The 27,701-nt window shown below is 41.7% G+C and overlaps 2 protein-coding genes across 2 annotated transcripts in view; both read right to left on the bottom strand.

Moving 5' to 3' along the window:
- Positions 1–1,433: 1,433 nt before the first annotated feature.
- Positions 1,434–8,832, bottom strand: lhfpl2a (LHFPL tetraspan subfamily member 2a). Its single transcript, XM_085280232.1, has 2 exons — positions 8,339–8,832; positions 1,434–2,623 (listed from the first exon to the last, which is right to left on the bottom strand). Exons 1-2 carry the CDS (start codon positions 8,754–8,756, stop codon positions 2,367–2,369), a joined length of 675 nt encoding a protein of 224 aa, XP_085136358.1. The 5' UTR covers positions 8,757–8,832; the 3' UTR covers positions 1,434–2,366.
- A 152-nt stretch (positions 8,833–8,984) lies between these two features.
- Positions 8,985–27,701, bottom strand: part of arsb (arylsulfatase B) — a 57,587-nt gene continuing 38,870 nt past the window's right edge. The window contains exons 9-10 of the transcript XR_014893076.1: positions 23,451–23,538; positions 8,985–9,172 (exon numbers count right to left, since the gene is read on the bottom strand). The gene's annotated coding sequence lies outside the window, so the exon portion shown is untranslated. The remainder of the gene's footprint in view (positions 9,173–23,450; positions 23,539–27,701) is intronic.

Below are 27,701 nucleotides of genomic sequence, written 5' to 3'. Positions count from 1 at the left end.
GCAGTGAGGGAGGTTTCTCGTTACAAACCACCCTTATTAACATTACATATAGGGACAGGAACAATTATCAATATAAAAACAGTTTTTTGTGTGTGTCAAGGTAAAATCTGACATCAGTCCAGGCTTTTTCAGTTTTAAATTTGAACCAGATTCTCATACAATCATGTGTAAGTCCCTCTCTAACATGACTTATCAACATGTGAGACTGAAATTTTCCTCTTCCTGGTTTGAAAGGAAACAAAGCTCACAAGTTCTGGCTCTTTTCTTTAAGTTTTTTTTTTTCCTGACTCAAAAGGAAAATGAGAAGCGAAAAGTAAAAGCCTGTGGCAGCAAAGCAGGCCTGACTTTCTGCTGCGCTCTTCAGATTGCACTATTTGTCATGTGCCTAATCTGGAAGTCATCAAGCACTGTGTTTAGTTTGAGCTAAGTCTGAAGTGGAGGAAGGGAGCCACAGGGTTGAGCTAGAAGCTTCTCTGTAGTCCACATGGAGGCCGGGACATCTGTGGAAGGAACTCCAAATACACTCAGGTTGAGTGCAAGTATTGGCATTCAGTGCTGGGGGAGGAAAAGGGCCAAACAGACGCTAGAGGTGAGAAATGTGTTGTTGTCCATTTAGGCAGTGAAAGGTTTTTGCATTAAGCACACGGTAAGTACAGACTAGGTCGCTAACTGAATGCTAGTAGTCACTTTTGCTAAATCCAGTCATTGAATTGGGCCTTTTGAACATGTTTTATTGTGTGTTTTACCTTTGGGAGCATTTTAATGCACTCGTCTCACAAATAATATGGCTTACTGTGCATTAGTTTGCGCTAAGAACTTGTTCAAGAAATCTTGTTGATAAACAAGGTGGCTAATATTAGCTTTTAACTTCATTATCTGCTCTCTTGGCCTAATATATCCACTTCTGGAGATGCTTAATTTAAAGGCTTCCAAACTGGAGTTCACAAAAGGCTAAGTAATGCAAAGGTGGCAACATTCATCCTTTACATACAGTCTATAGTTTTACAAAATCAAGTTGTCAACAAAATACCCAATATACCATATATAACCAAAACAATATTAATTTAGATGATAGATCTGTACATGATAATGAATCCTAGCTAGACGCTAATCAAACTGGTTTATTATTTAACTGTATAAAATATGTTGTTTTCTTCTGCAGTTCAGTAGCTCAGAGTTCTAAAGAACATGTATTTCAAAGCTATACTTCACTAAATATACTTAGTTACATTACACCACTGAAAACGAGGTACACACATGGAGAGCTGAGTTCTGCATCAGTGGAAAAACTGATCACCCACTGGTTGGAAAATGCACCCACCCCCACCTCAAGGGCCAAACCGAGGTCTCAAGCTGGCTGCTCCACTTGCTGGGCCTCCTTCTCCCCCCTTCCCCACAGCAAGGCTCTCCCTGGATAAGAACTGAAACCAAACTTATTTTTCCCCCCTCCTTTTTATTTGTTTGGCAGAAACAAATGGGAATAGACAGGACACTCTGTATGACTCGACACACTCCCAGAACCAGTTACTTAACAACAGCAATACTTCATTTATTTATGTGTCCTCATCATTCAGTCCATGTGCACAGATTACAGGATGTCTGCTGAGGAGCACCAGACACTTCACAGGTCAACTGGTTAGGATTAAGCCCACTTCATGTTAGGATTTGACAAATAAAATGCACCGAAGAGCCTCCTTTGCTCGTCCTTGTGCAGTCCATGTGAAGAATCGTTTCCACCGATACATTTCAAGCGTCTACAAACACATTAATTAATCAAATAGTACATTCTGTAAGCTCTAAAGAACATCCACTCTGAGCTAAAGGCCATTTATTTTTATGAGCAGTTTATTCTGACTGACTAGTGGTTCCCTTGTTGACAGTTAACAGATCCAGGTTTATTTTTTTAAAGTTTTTTTTCATAGTTTTTTTTTTTTTTTTAAGGCAAGAGTGACATCATCAGCCCAGCCTGGATCCAGCTGACCATCATTCTGCGATCATAACTATGTACAAAATATATATAATCACGCTTATTTACAGAACATGTGGTAACAGACAATGCCTCGCAGGGCATCCACATGCTTAAAATGAATACATAACAGACACAGCACCTCTAGTGGCAGAAAGACAAAGACAGAAACTTAGAAATAAAACAAACAAACTTGGCACTTATAAGTTTCTCCCACTTCAAACAGAAAACTGAGACAAAATAAGAGTCAGTATTAGTGGTAAACAATGAATGGGCCCTCAATTTCACAGGCCAGCTTTTTTATTTTTGAATAGGCAGAAGAGGGCCAGATCATAAGTGGCACATCTCTGCCTCATCCTTCTTCTCTCCCCCCACCTGCACAATAAGTGTTATCTGAGCTTCACAGGAGGCAGATCAGGCTCTTGCCCTCCTCGATCTCCTCCTGAACCTTATCGCTGGAGGTGGCGATCTCAGCCTGAGCAGAGAAGACAGCGCAGACAAAGGTGAGCACAGTGCCACCCATGGCGGTGTAAAAGGCCCAGCCCATGGAGCAGAGACCGGCGCGGTACGGCGCCGCGTCTGGTCCGCAGTACAGCTGGACCTTGTCTGAACCCCAGCCAGCAGGGTACAGCATCAGACCTAGGATCAGGAACAGACCTGCAAGAAGGGAAACAAATAAAAGACATCATAACTCAAGTGTTTGTAATGAAATCCAGCATACGTAGCAGCCCTGTGCTTATTATACCTTGAAATACGGTGCGCTTCAACAGCAGAAGAGCTTTTAACTCAAAGCAGGCTTTCACCAGCTTTTTAATTTTAATCCTGCATGCTACAGATGGAAATCCCAAATTTCCTAAGCTAAGCAGTAACGTCATGATGTACGTCAGTAAGCGAACACATCATATCAACAGTTTAGGAGTGGATTCATTTCAGAGACAGACTAGCTTTCACGGCATGCTTTTATCAAGCAGAAGGAATAGCAGTTAGCCTGCACAACACTCTGTAACAGTGGCGTCAAGAAAGATGAGTTTTCTTTACAAAGAAAACCCAAAACATCCAAAACACAGCGTCAGCACAGCTCCTTATCTTGGCCAACATTCAGGCCTCTTGCTCAGATGACTTTTACAATGTAGAACAGCTGCAATCTTAAAAATGTCTACACACATAAATAAAGAGGGAAGAAAAAGCATCAGAAATACTTCTGTGCCAGCTGAACTTCATCCACGAGAAGCAGCTGAACGCACATGGAAAATCTACCAAGTGGCTTTTGAGTGAAACGTTATTTTCAATGTGAACAATTAACCGAGGAGCGCCACGTCATCTCGTCTGCATGTTTATAAATCCGTGCACATATATAAACACATTGTCAGTATTTGTCCGTGATTCTAATCACATATGGTTAAATATGATTACAGCTTTGTTTTACTGCGTCTGTTTATGCAGCGGCCAGGGTTGCTTCAACGGTAGGAGGGACGTCTGCAGGTTTGGACACATTCTTGTCAAGACTTTTTAAATGAAATCTAGGGGACGGCATCAAGAAAATCCATCAAAGAGGACATGATAAAGCAGTGACTCCATAAACTCAATGTGGATTCACCAGTGCATCGAGAAGACCTCCTGTGCTCTAAACATGTATTAAGCAGTGCTTGCCGCATAGGTGCTAAGTAGGTGACGGTGAAAGTAAAGTGTCACTGTTGCAAGAGACTCGGGCAGATTATTTTCTTGAAAATAAAAAACATTTCCGGCCGCAGCGGCGTGCTGGCAGCTCAAGCATCCTATCAGGACACAAAGAAGAAGAAAACGTTTAAACTGGCAGAAATGATTTCCTGTCTGATGTATGACAGAAAGACCTCTCAATCCTGTGCACAAAGCAGAGACTAGATCAACAGGATAAAAGTAGCCGATGGACTTTCCCGCCTGGCCCGGTCACTGGCCAACCCTCCGGCGTCCTGAGTCTTTGTAGGAGGAGGGGGTCGCTTCCTGTGTTACCATGACCCACTTCTACCACTCTGCCTCTTCAGCTTGGCTTCAGCCCCTCGGCATGCACGGCTTGTCTCATAGATGGAAAGGCAACCTTCGTTCTAAATGCGTTTGCGTCGTTTCTTCTACTCTGCTCTGCCATGACAGCGGACGAGGTCAGATGGCCGGACGAGGAGTCTGCCTTCAATCAAAGCTCAGGAGGAAGCATTTACAGTAATACAATTACTGACAATAAAACAGCCAGACAGGGAACGAGGATTTAGCTCTCTTTCAACAAGCAGGTCCTGTTAGCTTCGCTCCATAAAAACCTCACGTGTAGCCTGCTTCAAGTCTGGCGGAGAACATGCCTTTTCTCTTCTAATCTCTCTTCCTCTTTCTTCCTCCTCCCATTCTCTAAAGCACCCAATATCGTATTAAACAGGGAAATGAAAACTAGGTCATAAATTCTTTCCACATGTTGCTGCCTTGCCCTAACGGCCAGACCGGCTCTGCTGATGGATTGAAGGCATGGTTTTAATTCACAACCCCACCCCTCCAAAGACCCCCACTCCACACACACACACACACTCATTCCCATTCCACCTTCAAGCTGGACCTTCTAACCTAATATCCCAGTGTGCTCCACCCTATTCTCTCTGCACTGGCTTGCGTCTCTGTTCACTTCCAAACTGTCAGTTCTGTCTTCAGTAAGAGAGGTTGTTAGTTTGGTTTTAAAAGTTGTTTACCATCATTATGAAACATCCACACCTCCGCTGTAACCACAGGAAAAGCTAATCAGTGCATGGGAATCGCATCTCTTATCATTCAGAGCTGACAAGTCTGCTTCCCTCTTTTATGTAACGTGATATCTTGTGTGAGAGTCATCATTACTCAACAGCACAGCTTAAATTCCCGCAAGACGCTGCTTTATTTTGTTTCTCCTCCAGCCTGGAGCTTAGTCACAGTCACCGATTAAACCTGTTTAAGTTTATGGAAGGTAATAAAAGTATTTGACACAGAACGTGCAAGAATCTGAGACAGTTTTATGGCCCTGTTTGTTTGCCGCTCTATCTGTAATCCCTTTCAGCTTGAGTGACGATGAGTGAGTACGTCATTTTAGTAAATGTACAGCAAGTTTAACTGGGGTATAACAAGTCTTTAGGGCCCCTAAAGTGTGCGCCTGCAGGATGCAAAGTTTAACCCGGCTGACCTTCAACAGGAGTCTGTCTGTTTTAGCTATCTGATTGCATAAGGTGAAAGGAATGACTTGAACTTCTCCTGAAATCTCAAAACCATCTGAGCTTAAACTATTTGTCTGTTTAAATTGCATCTGGGACACTGCGGCCATCAGAAAGGCGTCGTATAAAAAAGACTGCAGAGGCTGAAGTACAAAGTCCAAGTGACATCAACGAATGTGAAGACGAGGTTAATAGGTTTGGGAGTCACTCCAGTGAAATGACGTGACCGTCTCTGGCAAGAGAGTCGCAATCTTCCTATCTGAGGTCAATCATTTCCCCAAACATCTGCCGTCTGGCTCCAGTTTTCTCATTACCGGAGGGTCGGCACGCATTGTGGAAATAATGATAGTAGAAAAGTCGGTGTGGTAGCCTTGGTGATGGATATCAAGTGATTGTGATATCATTCACTGGCCTCGTGAAAAGTGGAGTAGAAGGCTGTAGAGAACAATGGCTGACTAATGTAGGAAGTAGTGACACTGTTAAGATACCGATGCAGTTGACCATCTCCTTTCTCATCCTGTGGCTGAAAACAGTGCTTCGGAAGCACAAAAGAAACTCTCCCGCCTCCTCAACTGTTTGATGCTTTCCTCGCCCCCTTTCCTCTTTCGCATCCTCATCCTCTCAACAAAGAGGAAACTCAGGGGTGCATTTCTCCCCTTTTCTTTATCTCAACCATGTCTCCCGCAATCCAATGACTTAATATGTAAATAGAGGACTTTACGGTTATGTAACACTGTGCTTTGTGGGGCCATGAATCCACTTTTATAGATCACCTGACATATGACCGTCAATCTGGGCTCAGTGTGGAGGATGGTTTGTTTTTCATCACTCTTTGGAACATAAACAGAGGTAAAATGAATGGATTCAATCCAATCATTAATATACTTCTCAGTGTAAACTGTAGTTTACCATGCTAGTCAGTAATGTGTGTTATGGGGAACAAATTGAGCGACTCCCTGGTAACTAGCATTCCCTAGGTAAAAATGTGTATGCCCTGATAAGCTGGTGAGTGTTTCCTGGCAGTTGCTAGCGTGAAATTGGCCACAAACAGGTTTACAGCGCTGCACCCAAAAACTTCTTGTCATTACTTTGGTGGCTATTAGGCTATTATCTACTTTAAAAAAAAATTGCAACTAAGTTCGAATGATATATGACCAACTTATTCTGAAGTGAATATGAACATGTCCAAAGAAGAAGTCTGAGACGCTGTACGGCTTAGCAAATGTTCAACTGCTTACTTAAATGTGTACCCCACCAAAATTCTTTTGAGTCTATTAATTACCACTTCCTTGTTGACTTCCAAAGTGGCTCTTTAGTTGGAGTTTCCTTGCAACAACTAGTCTAGTTATAAACACATGTGGCTTTCTCATAATGGCAGCGGATGGAAACAGACATTCATTTTGCATTTACTCTAACCTCAATCTGTTACTGAAAACTGTTTGAACTGAACATCAGCTGGAAAGCAACATGCAAGGATCTCAGGAAACAATCTTTAATGCTAAATCCTGAATCCTGCTCGCAAATGCTGTTTTACCAAAATAGGAAGCAAACTTACTTGTCACCCGATCACTTCAAATTGCAACAAATTTTATTGGTAAACTCATTTAAACTGATCAAGTCACTGTATGACTTAGTGATGGGTCAAATAGGTACTTGGGAGTAGGGAGTTCTGTTTTGTTTTTTAATTTCTGTAGGCTTTCAAGATGACTTTGAAATGTTCATTTATTTTCAAGCTGAAAATAGTATAGGACTGACTTTTATGTATATTATAAAACCAAGTAGTTCTGCCACACCGCCACCTCCTCATATGTAGAAAGCTAAAGAAAGAATGACTGGCATTACAAATAGTGTTTTGAAGGATTTCTGCTTGTTCAATATGGCCTATAATAGCCAGAGAAATCTATGTTTAGTTCCTCAGTATCAGCAGCATAATAAATTTAAGATAGCTGACAAAGAGTCATCTGTCTCCTATACATTAACTCACTGAGTTAAGGTTATGCCGCTGAATAGAGGCATTGGTAAATGAATGTTTTGTCCTAAATAAACATTGAGCAACTTAATCTTAATGAAAAGAAATGCATTCAAAGGAGCCACCCACTGGCTGAATGGATTTTGCTCTTTCAGGTCAGCAGGCCTGCATAGATCTGAGGGTACAGCTTGGCTTATCCTTGTCTACACACCCACCGTTTCTGTTTGGGCCTCCCACAAATAAACAACTGTGGGGGAGGACAGCCATAATCACCGGAGAGCTGAAGGCTACACTCTGTGAAAAAAAGATGAGGTTCAGCGAGCATGATCTCATGGCCTCCTCCCTTCCATAATTCACCACAGTGAGTCAAAGTGGCCCGGGATCTGACCTCATGTGCACAGGCACAGACACAGAATGTACGGCCGTCACACATAAAGAGAGATACGCATGCGTACTCGACCCCTTTGGAGACCAGAGGAGTGTCAGAAAGCTCCAGCTGACTGCGTGAAGAATAAATATTTGGGCGGTAGTTGCTCCAGTTGATGACAAAGAGTCACCATGCCCTTTAAACTTCTGCTTGGGTTAAGACTCACTGAGGGCTCCACAAGAATAAAACACATAATTCCAGCAGTGGGAGTTGTGGTGCTCATAATGAATGTGTTTAACTGAGAGCACAGCGTTTCATTTACCTTGATGAACGGTGGACGCCGCAGGAATGAACAGAAACAATACGGTTCAGATGAACAAACTTTCTTTCAGATTACAAAACTTGAACACGTATTTCTCAACTCCATGTCCTCAGTCTAAACTGACTCCTCATTAGGTACGAGAAAAACAAGCACGAGGAAGATTAAAGTCGTTCAGTCACAGTGTTTTGAAGGTAAACTGAAAGCCAGGCATTACAGAAAGCAGACAAATATTTGTTAAATACGGCTTATATGTTCTTTGTATCACTGATGTGAAAAGTAAGGCAGTTTAAGACCTCGTTTACTTTCTCACCTCCAGATCTGGTCAATCATTGCCAAAGTGTGGATGTCAGATTGTTACTTTCGGAAAGCTACTGCCCATAAAGGCGTGTGCTTTTCTAAAGCTCTCCATCCATCAGACAAATTTGAGCATCTGACCAAAAACCAGTATGGGCGCCAAACCTTTCAAAGTCGTGTTAAATATCAAAACTGTTTTATATAAATTGTGTGAGAATCTCACCTGCAATTCCCTGCAGCAGTCCGCACACATTAAAGATGCTCTTCTTCATGATGCTTTGAAAGCACATGGTGAAGACGGAAATGAATGCCACGGCACACAGCAACAGGATCCCTGCAGCCAGGAAGATAGAAGTAGCCTGCCAGAACCCGCTGGCAATCTCTCCAAAGTGGACTGCGTACGGTCCACACAGTATTCCCCGCAGTTGAGGCAGTTTTATACAGCGACCATAGATGCCTAAAGTGGGCCTGTAAGCCTCTCCGGCTGTGGTGGCCCCATGGGGGCCGAAAACTGCATCGGATGCACGGGGGAATCCAACGAGCCAGTCGGTGCTCATGAAGGCGATGAGCTCTCCGAACGCGGCAACAATACTCAGCAGAGTCCACAGCATGGAGCGACAGGTGACAATAACATGGCACATGCTGACGGTGGCTGGATGGCTCCCTCTGTTGCGATTTAAGACCTTTACTTGCTGAGAGATAAAACGCTGGATTGTGGATAGAAAGTCCTCAAAAGACAGAGAGCAAAGGTTGTGATCGTTCTGCAGCGAAGACGTGAGAGCGAGTGAAAACCCTTCAGAGGAAGAAGAAGGTGACACCGCTGTACACAAAAGGTTCACGTCAATGATTCACAGCCTGCTCCTTCTCTGTTTTTCTCTCCACTTCTCTCACTCCTTATCTTAACCTGGTGTTGTCTCAGTACAGCAGGTTCCTCCTCCTTGAGCTCACCCTCCTGTCGGTGCGGTCTTCAGACTCTTATTGTGCTTGGTTTTTGGTGTCTACATTGTATTGAAGTTGTGTTCCCTGAGCCAGCCCGCTGGCGTCACATCAAACACACCTAAAAGATAAAACAGGGAGGGACAAGAACAGGGTTAGTGCTTTAATTGCACATATAAAGGCTCGAAGATGATCAGTCATTTCTGCTGTGCTTGAGGAAGTGCAGGTCAGAGTTACGCCTCCCGGTTTCCCATCATATTTTACAAAAGCAGGAGTGTGGAGGATGAAAAGAGTGTGCAGAAGGAACAGAGAAAAGAGGCAGGGAGGCTCCTGGTGTAGATCTTTAAGAGGGGAGTCTAATGAGTTGTGAAGAGACATGCTCGTTTGAAGTGGGCCTCATTCGCTGTGTTTATGTTGAATGATTTGTGATCAGGCCACAGATCAGGCTCTGCACTCCCTGTAAAGTTTTGTGATTGAGGCAGCAAAATTTTAAAGTGTTGAAAAACAGAACATTTCTATCTATGCCTGTGCTCGTTTGTGCATATGTGTGTGTGCTGTGGGGGAAGAGGGGAAAGGTTAAAATAGACTTGGAAAAAAGAGGAATGAGGAGCGGATGCAGACGAAGAGAAAAACAAGCCCGAGGCCTCTCATCAAGCAGCCCACACAGCTGACCTGGGGTCAGTCAATGGCTGATAGCGTAACGGCCGTCCGGCTGTCACACAACCACTGATAACCTCAGTGGCAGCAATTCTGCAGAGTCAAAGATGATACAAACAGGAAGCAGCAGGTGGTCTCAAATGCACATCTGGCACAGCACACGGATGAAATATACACTGCTACTCAAGCTCCAAACCTCATGCATGGGTGTTTCCATTTGAAACCCTCTATACTTTATCACAAGCTATAACTAATTTGAACTAGTTTAATGCACATTAATAGATTATTATAAATGGCATATGTTCTCTTGAAAAATCTTATATATACTTCATAATTTTGAATTCAAGACTCATAGTCATTCTTTATAATGTGGTCTTACTACTAAGTGGATTCATCTGATTGTTCTTCCTCTAGCAATAATAGTTGAATTTTCCTATTGAATTCTCCATTTATCAATTTCCAAAAGCGTTTTTAATTGAGCTGTAAACTTCCTGTTAAAAAGAAGTTCTTCCTTCCTGCTATCGCCAAGTTTTATTTTATTGCAAACCTTTTACATATCATAATTACACTGCAATAAAACCCTTTTCGGGTGAGAGATATCATTCATTTTACTACACAGAAAAAAATGGTTTCCCTACCCAAGGCTGTCTCAAGACTAGATGGATAAAATGTCAACCTGTAGATAACCTACAGAGAGTTTTTGTCTAACAAATGTAAGCAGGAACGCCAGAAAAGATTAAAAGGAGCTTATATAGGAGCTTTTAAGTATTTGTGCTCATGTTCTAAATACAGCTCTAGGTTAAAGTTGAGAGTTGTTTCTTTTCTTTGAGGGTTTTTTGTGCCATGGTTTCCCTGCTGCCTCTGGGGAGTCTGTTAGTCATTCTCCAACCAATGTTTGGCAGAGCAGCAAAGGGAGCCGGGGGCCACTGTTGACACGTGTGCCGCCCGCACTGTGAGGTTTCCATTGCCCAGCCCTTGGAGCGCCCTTACAGAGAGGGTCGGGACAGACGTTCGTCCCCTTGTGGTTACATCCCGTTGTGTAACACTCAGTATGTGTGTGTGTGTGTGTGTGTGTGTGTGTGTGTGTGTGTGTGTGTGTGTGTGTAAGAGCACATCACAAACTTTGATCTTTGTCACCCTGTTGAGATATCAACAGCGGTTCGCCTTCCTCAACCCCCCTGTCTTTTCCAGTGGAGAAAATGAGCCAGATCTGTGGTCCTTGTGTATGTGTGTGAGCTGACGTACAATATGTTTGGACTGTGTAAAGCAGATGAGATCATAAGAACAGGCACAGAGAGCTGCTTCAGTGGAGTTGGACCAGAGTTAGTTTTATGAATCACAAGCATTTTCGTTGCTTCACCGTGAACAATTGCGAGAACATATGCACACTTATACAGTTCACTTTTTTGAAGAACTCTTCCCAGGCCTTAAACTGATGATGTCTCAGGGGTGTTTTGAATAATGTCTGACATAAAGATTTAAGATTTAATATTTGACTCTAAAGTATTTAGTCAAACATTTCCTAGCTAGTTGCAAAGACTATTTCTTCCCTGACAGAAATATTGTTGAAAACACACTGGAGCCAAAAAAAAAAAAAAAAAAATAAAAATCTAAACCAGCTGGAAAATATTTGAAGACCTTGAGCCTTAAACTTTGACCTTGCTCAGCCATAGTGTGTCTGCACCACATGCCTCTCAGATGCACAAAGGCAACTAGCAGGTTTCTATGTCTGTGAAGTTTCTTTGAATTTGGGTACTTAAACAAGTCTGGTTCAATTAATGCACCTGGTATTTGTGACAATATATACCCAGACGTCTGCTTCCTGTTCCCAGACAGACAGATTTGAACAGGTATGAAGAACGCAGGTTTCCCAAGCTAGAGTGGAGCATGGTAGTCCATAAATGTGAGGCTTGAGGTGGATTTATGATGTCTTTTATACTCCCAGAGTAACCAGGCAGGAGATAGAGGATTATTTGAGGATCAGTTTACATACACAAAAGAGTTAACAGCCCTCAGACTGCACCCGCCACGATAGTGACACCCAACACTAATCCCCATCTACAAGACTCCCTGCATCTGACACATACTCCCATAAAGTGTGAGCAAGTAACCAGCTGTTAGAAAGAAAAGGAACTTCTCCAGAGTTTCATCTCAGTTGTCCTGCAGCCATTAAATATTGTGCTTGTTGAAACAAATGAACAAATAAAGAGGAACACGCCTCAGCTGCATTAGCTTAGGGTACACTCCTAAGCTAATGCTAAAATGCTCCTGATGCCGATGCCAATGCCCTTCAAATCTACACACAATCACATTAGCATACTTGCATAGGACATTTAGACCAAACTACACTTGGACGCAAACCAAATTTTAACTTGATTATGTCTACTAAATTCCATAGCATTTAATCTCAAAGCTATGGAGACACTTCACTAAAAAACTCAAAAAAAACTCATGGTGTAGCTAGAAGAAAAGATTAATGGATTGTTTAAGTCACTGAGCATCATCCTCTTGAAACCATTAATACCAATACTATTTTATTTCTACATTTCTTCCCTTCAGCTCGCATCATTCAGTCTTTTCTTATCTTTTCTATGCTGATGACATTCAGCTGTGTATGTCTTTTACGCCTCACCAGTTGGATACGTTGTCCACTCTAGTCCAGCATTTACCCAGGATTAATGATTGGCTCTCTATCAATTACTTCGTTTTAGACACCAACAAAACTTCATTTTGTTTAACCAGTAAATCCTTTGTTTGAAAACTTGGAGAAATATCTGATTCCTCTCTGGGTTTGACTCTCATGTAAAAACCTTTCTTGTTCCTGTTTTTCTCATTTAAGGAACATTTCTAAATTGATCTTTGGTGGAACTAGAGGAACATATTCATCACAATTACGATTACTAACTTGAACAATTGATCTCTCATGCATCTAAACGATACAGAAAGCTGCGGCCAGACTATTAATACGTTCACATTACAAAGAACTAAACTATTTAGTCCATCTTTATATCAAACACACTGCTACTCATAGTTTTCTATGAGAATCTCAGAATCTGCTGGTCATTCTACGTACAAGCCTGAAGACTAGGTGTGGACTGAGCTTTAGCAGTGTGGCTTCCTTTCCAACCCTTTGAAACAGTCTCCCACTACAATTACGTTTAGCTGACTCTGTGGAGTACTTTTATCCTCTGGATTTCGTGGACACCAATTTCATGGCAAGATTATAATTCCACTCATAATGGGACTTAAGCAAAATTTAGATGTTCACCTAAGTCATGGGGTCATGAATGGCTCTGAAAACAACTCCATCTACCCAGTAGTTGTTGAGACATTCATTGTAAACCAAAAAACTAAGCTGTTTATAGGCCTGAAAAGCTTAACACTACGGCTCCTGCTGAGAGCATCCATTCAGCTTTTCCCTAATCACAACAGCAAAACAGAAGGAAACGCCTTTCCACACTGCCCCTGACAGGAAGCAATCTACATATCTACTGTATGGACTTGTTGCAACTAAAATCCCATCCCACCACTGCTTCAACCTGCCTAAAGAAATTTAAAGAGTTTATTCATTAAGAAAGAGCCAAAAAGATCAGATACAATTAATACAAAGCACTTATAACCCTCTGGTGTCATTCTGGTAATGCCACCATAGTGACAAATCACAAATCCTGTTTATTTTTTGGGTTCCCTGCATTCCCAGCCACACCTCTCGTGTGCTGATTTTATCTGTGAGGATCTGTTTGAATGAGAAGCCCCCGCAGCTACAGAGGGGGAATGCAGGCTGTGATTGGTCTTAAATAACTAATAACCATTCAAGATAAACCACATGGTGAAAAGATGACAAGCAGTCTTACAAATATAATATTTGGGTCAACGTCAACTCTGTAAATAAGTTGCAATGAAAGCACAGCATCTGTCTTTCTTTGTATTTCAAGACTTTCCTTTGTTTATTTAAGGAAAATTACAGTTTCTGTCACTAACAAAGGAGTTTGTTTCTCACCACTTCTGCACACCTGCTCAGAATCCCGGAGCTCCGAAACACTATAAATAGTCTGTGATTAAGACCAAGGTATGCTATTTTACTGCATCAGCAAGGCAGTTCTTTAGATTTAGTTTACCCCAGGAGTCAACCCAGTTGTTTAAACAGGAAATGAAATCAGGAAAATTAAGAGAAATGAGACAATAGTCCAACCTGTCTCCATTGGCTTGTGGATAGTCCAGCTCTCCTGTAAATGCGGCCTCTGTGCCCCTGCTCTCCTCTGCTCACACACTTTAATAACCTCCCTCACGCTCGAGACTCCAGGACCCTCCCACCGTCCCTCCTCTTGGACCAATGCATCTGCTCTGATTGGCTAGACTGACAGCAGATCCAAACTTTCTGAAAGGGTCCACATGGTGGCCATATTTCAGTGCTGAATCTGGGTTAAAATAACAAGATGTGGAGCTGCCCAGGGTTTCTCTCCTCTTTCTCTCTTGGTTTCAGTTTCTCTCACCTTCTCGCTCTTCTCGTTCATGGCTCACTGCACCTTCTCAATCATCCAAGCCCAACATTTCACTATCAGCTTCAATAAGATTTGCATTTTCAATTTCTTAAATCTGAAATATATAACTTTAAGCATTTGGGTAACATACAGCTGTGTGAGCATCACTTCAAAATAGACTGGTTTAACACTTATTTATCCATGTTAATAATAAACTACAATATGGCATTTCTATAATTTGGTTTGTAAATTACATATTTTGGTTGCATCCATTTTTACTGGATGTGTTGGGAACATTTATGGATAGAAATTCTAGGTGGAGTTAGCTGCAGTGCCAAGCTCGCTGGGCTTGGGACTGAATGTGGGTGGTCATGCTGACCTGATTGACCACTTGCCACAAAGTGCAAAACAGCTGGGATGCAAATAAGCATCTCCAAGTCTGAAATGATGGTTCTCAGCAGGAAAAGGATGGATTGCCTGCTCCTGTGTGGGGACGAGTGGCTGCCTCAGGTGGAGAAGCTCATTATATATGAGTCAAGGATGAATGGAGCAAGGAACTGACAGCTGAGCTCAGTCGTATAGATATGGAGCTTGATTATTTGGTGGGAGCACAGCTGGAATGGTTTGGGTGTCTGTCACAGGTGAGGTGCTTGGGGTACATCCAGCTGAGAAGATATCCCACAGCAGACCCAGGAAGAGATTACGTCTATTGGCTGATTTCGGAATGTTTCAGTATCCCCCCTAGAACAGCTGGGAGATTGTAGCATATGCTGGGTGAGAGGGAAGGAATAAGTATGTATGCAAGTATACCTAAAGAAAACAATTACTTATATAGCTTATATATACGTAACCTTTGAAGTGCAGGATTTGTTCACTAATGTATAAAATGGCACACTGAATATAAATAGGTTTTGCTATTTAGTTTGTAAAACTCAAAAATTGTAATCAGGCTTGTTTCTATTAAAAAGGGGTCCATGAACGATGACACACACAGATCCTGTTACATCAGACTGCTGTAAAAGATAGCTGCCTCGATGCTTGTTAACTGACTGATTGAGCAGATGGTTTGATGTCTGACTAATGGATTAACCTTTCTGGCTGATGGGAGAAAAGTGCCCTGGGATTGCTTACAGCAGCACTGTGTGCATTCAGCCAACAGTGCACTCAGCCACAGTGTTTCTCTGACTTTTGTGTTCACTCGCAAATGAGATCCATATGAAGACAAAAAAATAATAAAATGGGGGGGGGGGGGGGGGGGGGGGGCAGGAGGCAAACAGGAAGAGAAGCCAATAGGTCAGTTAGACACTTGAATGCAACCTGCAAAGCATGAGGAAGAGGCCTTTCTTATCACTTTCAATTAAAGTCAGGCCAGAACAGTTCAAAAATGCAGCCTGTGAATGCAGATGTATACATGCTAGACCTAATAAAACTTCAACCTATTTTCTAATAAACCCTGGTGACTCATCCTCCTCCTACGGTAGAGTTGTATGGGAAGAAGTTAAATGAGCCATTTTAATTCAACCCAGTCACACTCAACAAAACAGCTACGAAGGCTCCAGGCTTTTTAATTTTTTTTATGCTGTGAACATACAGTTTTCTGTAATAGCAGTGATACAATTCAAAATTCTTATTATTTCTTGATACAGTGGCGCTTTATGTCAAATGATTTTAGAAACCAGAGCACTCATATCCGTCCAACAGTGTGATCGCAGCATCCAGCAGAAGTGAAAAGCTGTAGCTAGCTAATTAACAGGTTAACCTTGTTTGTTTAATATAAGCTTTCATTATTCTTTATATTAAAAAGTAATTTACAGTTTTCTTTATTTTTAGGATTACAAGACAAAAGTAAAGACAAGACTAAAGTTAAATGTAACACTGTAACTACTAGCTAACTAACTACTAGCTACTACTATAGTAAGCAGTAATTGTTAGAATCTATAAATGAATAAAAATAATACATCGGTTATGTGCTTCTTGCCATTTACTGCTTCGAATACTAATGTAGTAGAACTAGCTGGATACACTTAGGTTGGCGGTTTACATCAGAAAAGACACACTGTTCAATTTACTTCTTTTATACTCCTGTGGTTTGGTTTTGTTATCAGACCTCCATGTACTGCACACAGAGTCACTGCACACTGGCTGTTGCTTAAGCTTTTATCCAGATAATCGCTGTTTCAAGATGTTGGGGCGAAAAGTTCTCCGAAAAGACACCAATCAGTTCCACTTTCAGTTAATATTTTTACTCATTATCCTGACTGTGAGTGGGCCTAGTTCTCAGATACGATATTTGTTATGTAGAGATACAAACTCAGAACACCCAGAGACTTCAATTGATTCTCACAGACAAAGAGAAAGCTACCAACATCTCAGAGATTTCTCCTGGCAGCCTCAGGAGCTCTGACAAAGCACAGACGCTCACATCAAAGACCAGTGGATCAGCAGGGAGTAACCATCTACATGTACACACCAGACGCCTGCCAGGCTAAAACATCATTCATACAGATCCAAATAGAACATAAGGTGTCTTGCTTTGAGCTGCTAGTCATTCATCTTTCCTCGACAGACTTTTGTCTGTGGAATCATGAAGACTTAAAGGAAGAGAATAAAAAGTGGGGTGGCGACTGATAAAAGAAATCCAACGGACAGTGGAGCCAGATTGTCTGTTTTTTTTGGGAAAACCTAAACAAGAATTTTTTCGCCCAATTACAAAAAATGCTCTCATTAGCCTCCCACAATAAATATAAAAAGTATTTAAATACATTTGTTTTGATCAACAGAAAAAAATGACATATATTTAAATTGTAATAATCATTAAAATTAGAAATGAATGTGTCTAAACAGCCCTAATTCTTCATAAAAACTTAAAAACATTTACATATATATGGATTCATGATGTATATAGTTACACATGCACAAAAAGCTATCACCTGAGCCCTTATTCCTTTTAAAAGGAGGTTGACAGCCTTTTTCAGGCTTGCAGGTTATTGTTTTGGTTCTCCAAATGGAATATCAATGCAGGACGGAACAACAAATGTCAAGTCTTTGTTGGGCTCATCCAGGAAATGTAAAGTTCAGTGAGTTAATAATGAGACAGGAATACATCCACAGATGACTGGCAATTAGACATGGGAGCAAATGTGACACAGGAGGAAACAAGCAAACACAGAAAATCACAAGGTACATGGGAAAAGTGAACTTCAAAGTAACAAAGTAACCAAAAGACAAAAAAACTAACTCTGAAACATGGAAGATAAGAAAGATAAGAAAATAAGTAAAATCTGATGGGCCGGGACATCTCATCACTTTACAGTTTTAACTCACACTCACTATGAGAAAAGTCTCAAATCCAAATGTGTTCTGTCTGCTTGGACTCACAAAGTGAATAATAGTAGCTAATGAAGCATTTAGAGCCACATGTTTCATTCTAGAGCTGGTGGAAAGTGAACAAAGAGCAAAAAGAAATATACACTCTTCTTACATCCATTCAGAGACAGAAACACAACACTGAACATGAAGCAGCTGTGTAGTGTTATAACGTGTCAGTGCTTCTTCTGTTGACCCCAAGTAGCCCAATAAACAAAATAAATGTGTAAAAATCTGCAAGCTTTTGGATTTGAAACCAAGTTTGGGAGTGCTTTATATATCCCAGCTGACTGTGACAGATTGAATGGTGTTTCTTCTATCTTGCGAGTCATGGCTAAATGTGGTCCCTGAAAGAGCTACTACTGCCTGGTGTACTTATAGAGAAACTCTATTGTTTATCCACCCGAAGCATGTTCTGATTTTATACACTTGCATTAATAATGATAAAAAACAAACAAACAACTTATTAACATGACTGTGCATGCACTTGTGACCTGAATACTCAGGTGTGCCCAAGCCCCAGTTTGAGTCAGGAAGGAACTGATTTCATAGTAGAGAAACCAAATGCTTTATTTGGGCTCGTGTCAATGCGTGCTTCCCAGACATGCCACAGATATCTCATTGAGGCTTTATCTCCACATGTTTTCAATCTGAGCTCTGCCTGCACATGTTATGTCACTCCAACGTCCAGCCACCCTTAAGAGGCTGCCCCGAGTTCGCTTTTAAGAACTGCGGTGGAAAGAGATGGCATTAGGAGAGAAATATGGAAAGAGTTGGAGGCAACGGATGGACAGATGGAATATCTGGCTCTGATGAGAGCCTATGGAGTTTCCAGTTTGGGGGGGGGGGGGGGGGAGCTTACTGAGTGCTGAAATCAGATGCAGTTTGCTACACAAAAATCTCTAAAGCACTAAACAAACACCCAGACAAAAACAGAGCATCTTCCACATGATGGTAGCACATGGAAGAAAATGTTATCCCTGTTTTTATAACCTTCCTTAGTTATCCAAAAAAAGCACCTCAGGGTCATCAGTGCAGCCTAAAAGCAGCTCAGGGGTGACAAATGTATGTAGGGAGACTGCAGTGATGTACATTTGCTTCTGCGCAATCGGAGAAGCCTGAGCTGAGTTTGAATCCCACAGAGGGAGCCGCTATGACCATCTGCCACTTCAAGGCCACGGCTGCTTGAGGCCCATCAGCAGGCACATAGAGACAGATGTTCGACACGCACACACAGGGGACGAGGTCCACATCTACTGAAATAACATTCTGGGCAGGACTGTACGGTGTCAGCTGAAGAATACTGATTCTTTAGCTAAAAAAACAAGCAGGCATTAACTTTCTTAACAGGTCAGCAAATATCAAGCAGCATACTGACTGAGTTCGTCACAATCTGTTTTTTAAAATTAGGATCTTAGTACTACTTTATTCTATGCTATAGATACACTTTGATCACAATATTTGGGTATGTGTAGCCTGTGCCATCTCATTTCATGCTACGCAATGCCAAACATGATGTAAGTTTCCACTGACACTGGCTCATCGTCACTCACAACCTCAGCGTCTTATTCACACATTTGACAGCGATCCATTTATCTAATGCGACAGCTGAGGTCAGGAGACAGATAAATCTCCCCAGCGAGATCACACCGCTCGTTTTTATCCATTCAGCTCTCGTCAGCGGTGCTTTTACTTCCCCGCATCTTAGCGTGGGAGTGTTATCTCTGCAGCATATTTGCTATTTTATCAACTTTCTCGGGAGTACCGCTGGAGCAAAAACACACATGTGTGTTGGAGGTGAGGGAATCACAACACTGAGCTCGGGAGGAAGTAAGGCGGGAGTGTGGGAAAGAAACAAGGAGGGAAAAGGAATAATGGTGGTACGGTTTACAGAAGCCACAGCTAGTGGTCAGCAGGGGGCACACCTGTGAGAGGTGTGGCGCTATAACACGTCCCCCACAGAACAGAACAACAGTATTTTTTTTTAACACGAAGAACATCATAAAATACCAACGGTTCACACATTCACATTTGGATCTAAACATGCACACCTCTGTTTGATCTCTGTGCATGCGGTCACCATTTCGCCCCAGAAACATCTGTTTATGTAATCTTGACAGATTGTGTGTCACTGCTGAGGTGGAGCAGGAGTGATTCTGGTAGACCTAAGTCTTCTGCAGGGGAATTACACTGTGATCCACATCCAGTTTAGGACAAAGTCATTCTTCAGCTGCGCCTCTGTGGAGGAAGCCAGAGGTCAACAATCTCTCATCTTCTCATATTGACCATATCACAAGCGGCGTACGGTTAGCCAGCGCCATGAGGGTTAAGAGGGTGAAGGAAAACAACGACCATCTGACATATCACAGCTTGGCGTCAAAGTGGGTGGCCAACCGGATCGCCACAGAAGAGGAGGGGTTAGAGATTATTCTCTCTGCCTGCCACAGAAGACAGGTTTTTTTTTCTTCTTGGCTCGGCTCTGACTCCAGATTGCTATATCTTAGCAGTTAAGAAGCTGAGAATAAGTGGCTGAGGAGTCTCCTATCCAACTACTAACCAGGCATGACCGTCCTTAGCTTCAAAAATCAGACAAGATGTGGCATCCTACGTTTTTTTTAACACAGTTTTCTACAGTGTTTCACTCAGTTTTGGAGTCAGCCACAAATGGCTATGAACTGTGGTTTTTGGCACTTCCACAACAGCACCACTTTTTCATCTCCAGGGTTTCCAGCTTAGCCATCTCATATGTTTTGTTGTGCTACTAGCATTACTCAGGAGTGCTACTGTAATCACATTCACTAAATCAGTAATGTAATGTGTTATTATACTAAATTCAATTCAAGTTATGTTGTTACTTGACAAAGCTTAATTATCTGTGCAGATAGACAGAAAGATAGAAAAAAAAAATCATTTAACAGAGTAATGAGAAAGTATTGTAATGAGTAATGTAACAAATTACTTTCTTTGTCAAGTAATGAGTAATGTCTAATACGTTTAGTACTTGTAATAGTCCTTTTTTGGCTTCAGCAGTGTTGCTATAACCTGAGGAGATGAACTGTAATACAGCTGAGAATCAGCTAGATTCAATTCAAAACTGTTACATAGCAAATCTGGAGGAAATATCCAGGATTGTAAGTTATCCTTTACTGATAGCTATATGGTAACCGACTCAGTCTTGTATTTCAGTGGGACCTTAAACAAACTTTTATAGTGCTGTATCTGCTTAAAACTTATACTTAATGTTAAAACTGTTAAGCTGTTGCATTTTTCACTGTGACTATTTAGATTTTGCAAGTTGATATTGAAATCAAAGCAAACTAATTACACTTTTTATGTTATGTTTTGGAAAATTGAAGGAAATGAAGAAAAACAGACACCTTAGATGTACTATTTGAAATTAATAAAGCATGATCTTGACTTAAGAGTTCTGGCCAGACTCCAGGGATTCAGTGTTGGTGCAGTAAAAAATGAAAATATTCCACTAAGAGAAAATACCACTTTAAGAAATTAGGGGCCACATTCTTCACACCTATTTCCTCTGGCTGCTGATGGACTTGAGAGCCCTGAGGAGTCACCAGCACTCCTGTTTCCTCACTGTTAAGAGAGCTGCAGCGTTTGGGCCCCTCAGGCCTAACACTGTCTCCATTGTGCTTAACCATTTCTAGCCCCACCTTACCTCTGCAAACTGCCCTGGGGTCCAAAAACGCAGGGGGTCGTGGTGGGGGGAAAAGTCCTTCCACTTCAAATCCTATTTTCTCCCCCAGACTCAGGAAATCAGTCACTGTGCTAAGCTGGGTCGACGCCATTTGTCCCTCCTTCTAGAAAGGGCCAAAAGCATTGTTCTCACTGTGTTTTGTGCTCGGGATGAGTGCAGTTTAATCCTAACTTCCCTGTGGTGCTGACCTGCTACTCCCAGCTGAGTTTCCCACTATAGCTCAGAGTAACAAAAACTCCCCCTGCAAACGGAGACTGCTCTACCTGCTTTATCCGAACACCCCTGGGGGACACAGCCATGGCTGCTGAGGGCACTTAACCTGATACTCTGCTCAAAATCAAAAGTAAGCACTACCAAGGAATGCTGGCACCAGACTCGCTCTCACTTGAGTTTGGGATAATAAAAGTGTCAAGTGATATCATCCCCCACTTTCAGGCCCTTGGGAAAACACAGCATGTGTAGGAGGTGAGTAGATGAGGGACGGAGACAAATGAGGAGATGCTGAGAACAAAAAGAAGAGGTGGGAAATGAAGAAGCGTGTTGCTTTTGTCAGACTGGTTTTGGGGGAGGAAAGTGAGATGTGTAGGTGCTTTCACTTGCGGACAAAGAGATGAGTGTTGAAAAGTCATGCTTTTCTTATGAATACCAAGCAAAAACCCTGTTCTTGTCAGATTGTACCACTGTTGCATCCCGCAGACACAATAGATAAAAATCGGTCTAAATTGGAGCTGACGTGAGGATAAAAACCATCATGCTTCATACTGGAAGAATAACAACCTCAGACATCCTTCTTTAAAATGAAATTTAACTGAAAAAAACATGAGTGGAAATAGAAGCTTTCAGATTGAATTATGACTGAACACTTCAGATTCAGTTAAACTGGATGTGTTTAAAACAGAGCGTGAAGACAAATGAGGTTCAGTCAAAACAAGTATGAGATAACAGGAAGTGAGTGCTTGACACAAAGTCTCCCTATTTAAAGAGCAAAGTGACAAACACTTTTTTGTTTATTGTGTTAGTTGGGGCTTTCCACTTTGAAATGACCTTCACAGGTGGTCTCCTGCACAATATCTCCGACTCCATTGTTTTCCTCCATATTGGAAAAACACGCTTCTCCATCCGGACACCCCCCAACTTCCTTACTTCATCCAGAAAGACATATATCAAACAGATTTTAAGAGTCAGCATGGCAGACAATGAAAAGACTGAGTGTAGCTGCTGAAGATGCTTTTCTGCCCTCAGTTAAATCAAAGTTCATGGTTCATAAATCTCTGGGGTCACAAGACGATTCGCGGTGAAGCAAAGAAGAAAAAAGAAAGTCATACACTGAATCACATTTGTTGAATATGCAGCTGGATTAACAGCCTTGCATTGGTGTCGGTTTGCGTAGGTCTCTGGCTGCACAGAGACGAGGATTCTACTGGTACCGGCGCAGCAGTTTCCACGTCCATGAGCACATGAGGATCTGACACAGATTTTGTTGTCAGTGTGGGAACATGCAGTTTCCGTGCAGATACCTATCTGCTCTGTTGCAGCACAGACACAACAGTACAAGTGCGCCAACTACCTATGCTACCTCAGAGCAGATTCAATGAGGGCCAGTAAAAAGCACAATATGAACAGTGATTCATATTGTTGTTCAAAGCAGACTTACTGTGAGCTACGACATTGTGAAGTGGTGGTGAGCACTCCAGTAGAAACCTTGTTTTATTTGCAGTGTCACAAAAAACCCTCCTCGACCAACAATCTAAACAAATTGGAACAGCGACATTTCTGATTGGTGGAGGTCGCTGTGTTACCATGGAAAGTCTTAAACCCACATATCAGGTTGCTTGTTGAGCAAGAAACTTCAGAAACTATAAAAGCATTGCTGACTTTTAACACCAGCAAAATGATCAGCTTAGGTGTGCAATGAAACTTTTAAGCATCCATTAAAATTGGGATTTACAAGATTTACCTAACACTTGCCTGGAACAATAGGACCATGGGAACAGTTTGTGTTTCCACTAGAAACAGAAAGGTGCCAGGAACTGCAATAATATCATGACAAGAAAAGCAGGAAATCATGCTTCTGTTTGTTTTGTTTTGCTCCAGAGGAAAAGCTATATATTTACAGTTGACCAAAGAGCACAGATGAAATGAAAGGAAAAACGCACGTGACAACAAACGACAACACCGACCTCCTGTGCAGGACCCGGCAGTGGATGCAGAGGCAAAATCTCTTCGGTGAAATCCAGACGTAAGGCTCTTCTCTCAGATCGTCACAACCTGTAGAGAGCAAGAACGAAGCAGTGATGAGTCCAAATGACAAAAACACACCATCTCCAGAGGGCTATAGTTCAGTCATTGTTGGCTCCCCAACAATAATGAGCATCCTTTCCTCATTGCTCACTGGTATTTTCCATTTAAACCCGAGACTACGGAGCAACTGCACCTGGAGAAACTCTTAAACTGGTTCACATGTTCATAAAAAAAGAGAAGAGGTGCAGCCTCAGTTGGGGCTCAGTAGCAAAGTTGCATAATGTTTACAACCACAGCGCAAACTCTTAAGCTCTGTGTGCATCAAAGAAATTACAATATCTTCTGTCCAGATGTTAGGTTTGCAGTACAAACTCCAACTATTGAATCACTCCCTCAGTTCAGGAAAACTTCAAACCAACTTCAACCCAGTGTTTGACTACTCTGCTTGTGTTCTTCGTGTTTCCAACCTTATCGTGCCGGCTTTATCATATTACTTCTATTCATATTCAAAAGTTGAAAAACCTGTATTTTTAGAACATTTTTACTTTAGCTACACGCAGTGTGTCTGTTCTGTCAGCTAGCTCAATCCAGAGTCCTTACAATGGTCACATTTGTGTTTATTGTTCCATCAATATTGACTCAAATGACTATATTTTATATATATAAGCTCTTTATGACAGGGATCATAAAGGGATGGACGTGGTCAGCACCAATAATCAGGTAGGCATGGTGTGGTGTTTAAACAATGCTTAGTTTGGACTGCAGGGCCCAAAGTGTGCCAAAAAAATATGGTGGTCCCAGCAGCAGCAGCCTGAGCTGTTGATACAAACCGTGATGGTTTTAAGTTGTTAGTGCCAAATTCTGACCCTATGATCTAAAAGTCACAGCAGAAACACACTCATGAGTAAAAGAAGAACTAATAAAAAAATAATACTAAATCATTACATTATCAGTCGATACAAGGAGCAAGAAAGTAATCACTTTGGAGCTAACAAAATGAATCTCAACAGCACCACTGACAGTGATTAAACATGTTTCAGCTGTCAGCAGTACATTCAGCTTTCTCTACCCTCTTCATACTGACGGCAGACACACTCTACAGGCTGCAGATAACTGACTAATGGCAGTCTCTCTTCCCTTTTATTCAGTGATGTTGGGGCCTTTTAATGGTTACTGTCCAGAGATAGCACTCAGCTAAGTTAATGATCAGGTCAGTACTCTGACATAACAAGACTGCACAGAAACACCAACACAGGATAAGTGGACCAGATTAGGTGATGATAACAGGTCAGCAAACACAGAGACTGTCTCAAAAGGAAGCAGAAGTTTTGTTTGTTTGCTTGTTTGCGTGCAGATGGCAGAATGATAGATTGTGACGGTAAAGGACACCTTTTCTCTGCCAGCATTGGATTGACAATGCTCTTAATCCATGACTGATTCAAACAGTGGAGACAGAGACCACCTACATTTTCACAAATTCCAAGATGATTACATGCAGTTTCTTTGGGATCCACTGTCAGCAATTCAAATTCAATTCAAATTACTTATCCACAATCTCTATTTCATGATGTTTTTGCTTCCAAACTGACCGAGCAGCAAACTCCAAAGCTGAAAGGTGAGGGTTCCTGGGACACTAGGGACACTTTAAAAAAACATTTCTAACCTCCATGGACAGATTCACCCTTCATAACAATTCATAACAACTCTAAAGTGAGAGAATTGTTCTTATACAATTGTTCTTGTAGGGGCGTGTCCACTTTGATTGATAGGTGTGCTGAGATATGCAACTAGGGCCAATTGGTTGCTGCTAGGCCCTCTTTCCACTAACTGGAGTTACTGAACTCGACAAGCTTGTCATGCTTGTGCAGTTGGTGCTGTTTCTTTAATTATGTACACTTCATCATGTCTTAAACTTTTATCTCAGTTACACCAGATTTTCCAGTAAAACCAGTAAAATAATCCAATACTATCCAATCACTTTACTTCCAGTACTCACCATAAGCCATCTCATTTCTTCTATACCTGAGAAAACATCATTTCCACTGGGATTGTTCTGTAGCCTGACCAATGGGGACAAAAAAGCACTGATGAAATATTTTGTAAAAATTCTACAAGAATTTGATAAGCTACAAGGTACACAAAAAATGATCTTTAATAAACTAATATGCCTTCATCTCCGTTAGCCATTCAAAGCAACAGCTGTGGCTAAAAGAGAGATTGTGTTTGTGTTGAAATCTCTCAATCAAATAAGATCTAATCGACACTAGCATCGACTTTATGAACAGTGGGAAAACAAGCAGTATCCTGCCACAAAAACTTGGCGTAAGCTTGAAATAATACAAGACACACACAGCAGCTTCTCTGGGATCACTGGGACTTACACTAATAAACCACAGGCCAGTAGGCCTCTCAGTCAATTCCCCCGAGCTAAGTTCAATTTTTCGCAGAGAGTCAAAACTGAAAGCGCACTTGCTATGACTTAATCTGATCCTTTGGCTGTGATTTTGGATGAATTTAGAATCAATATGTTGGCTGGAAAACAGGAAGAACAACTTTACAGAAAAGTGCCCTGAAATACATAATAACAGATAAGGAAAAGACTTCAGATTGATGTTCTGAGTTCAGTTTTGTCCTCTGGGGAAACTCAACAGTGTGAATTATTTTCCAAATTGCACAGCTGAGGGGATTTTCCCCAAGTGTTACAGACCAACTACTATTTTTACCTCTCTAAAGCATTGCCAAAAAAATGCCCCAACACACATTTAACCTAATACCTCTTAGTTTAGGTGAGCTAGATGTCAGTGTTTGGAGCTCAGCTGTTGAATCCTTCCAGACTAGATGGCAGGCTATTATGTGGGAACCATAGGCAATTTCACTGCAGCCAGGTCCGCCACAAAAGGGTCTTTCTTATAGCATTTAAGAGCTTTGGGAACAGGGGAGCTGAATGGAAGGGACAAAAGAGGTTTGCCATTTTCCAATTTTTTTAGATGATTTTTTCTTTTTGCACATACTCTGATGAGAAGATCAGCGCACCCATATTTGCAAAATCAGAAAAAAAACTGCTTGTTAGATTCTCTTAACATCTCGATTGAAAACAGTGAAAACTGTGCACTGCATGCTAAGCTAACATCCGGTTACCTATAGCTTCACATCAGGTATGGAACCACTTGTATTGGTCCTGTGTAATTATTACTTCAAATGTTTCTGTAGCTGCACATGCAGGACCCAAGTTGGATGCTGTTTGATGTAAATCATACGTTACTCTCCATCAAGGCTGTGACACACCAAGCACTGATACTGTATTTGGCAGTGAGGATCAAAATCAGAAGGATCTTTCATTACCATTTTCCATCTGTTTTATATTTATTTCTCCCATCCTCGTCTTTTCTTCACTCTCTGGGTCTGCGGGCAGTAATGAGAGGCATGTGAGGCTAAGCAGAGAGCATTCTCATTAAAAATAAGCAGCTCGGTAGCCCCATCCCTCAGGCTAACACACACATACAACACAGGTGTCAGGAAACAGCCAGCACCCCGAACCCAATTCACTCTCTGAACAGTAATCACTGTAATGCACTGCAAACTGCAAAGCGATTATGAGCAATCGCTGAAGCGCGTCAGTGAGTAAATATTTAAAGAGTGCTGAAGATCAGGCACTAGAGCAGATTTTTCTGGAACTCAAAGCTGCAACTCACCTTTGTGGTCTGAAAGGTCAACTTCAAAAGGCATGAACACTGGGAAATATTTGCCATTGTAAACCCAGCGGGAACATGTGTTTGCAGAGTTTACAGTAACACAATAGATATTGTCAGTGTACACTGGGTTATATAAGCCCTCTATCTTAAGTCCAGAGCTGAATGGGCATTACAGCTGCTCTCTGTTCATACAATACAAAACAGACTTGACCAACTATGACCTCATCATAGCAGACAGCAGCCAGTGTGTATGTGTGTGAGACTGGAACATTTTTATATGACTATCAAACTGCTGCTGCATCAGCACCACAGAAACCGCTCAGTGGCAGCACAGTGCATTCAGTATTGTGCTTATGGGACAAGCGCACTAATGTTATTCACTAGTGTCTGTGAAGGTTCTCAGTCATCCAGGTCATCGTAGTCTAAGGAGCTTGGAAAGAAAAGCGTCTGGACTTCTTTAAGTTGCCTGAAGACGTTTCACCTCTCATCCGAGAAGCT

Source organism: Mchenga conophoros, linkage group LG7 (genome assembly GCF_057382185.1).
Source record: "Mchenga conophoros isolate Kocher_MC1m ecotype Shallow Benthic linkage group LG7, M_conophoros_male_GT1.1, whole genome shotgun sequence".
In the NCBI taxonomy this organism is placed as follows: domain Eukaryota; kingdom Metazoa; phylum Chordata; class Actinopteri; order Cichliformes; family Cichlidae; genus Mchenga; species Mchenga conophoros.
The sequence above is the reverse complement of the archived record's forward strand: the minus strand, read 5'-3'. Positions and strand labels throughout refer to the sequence as shown.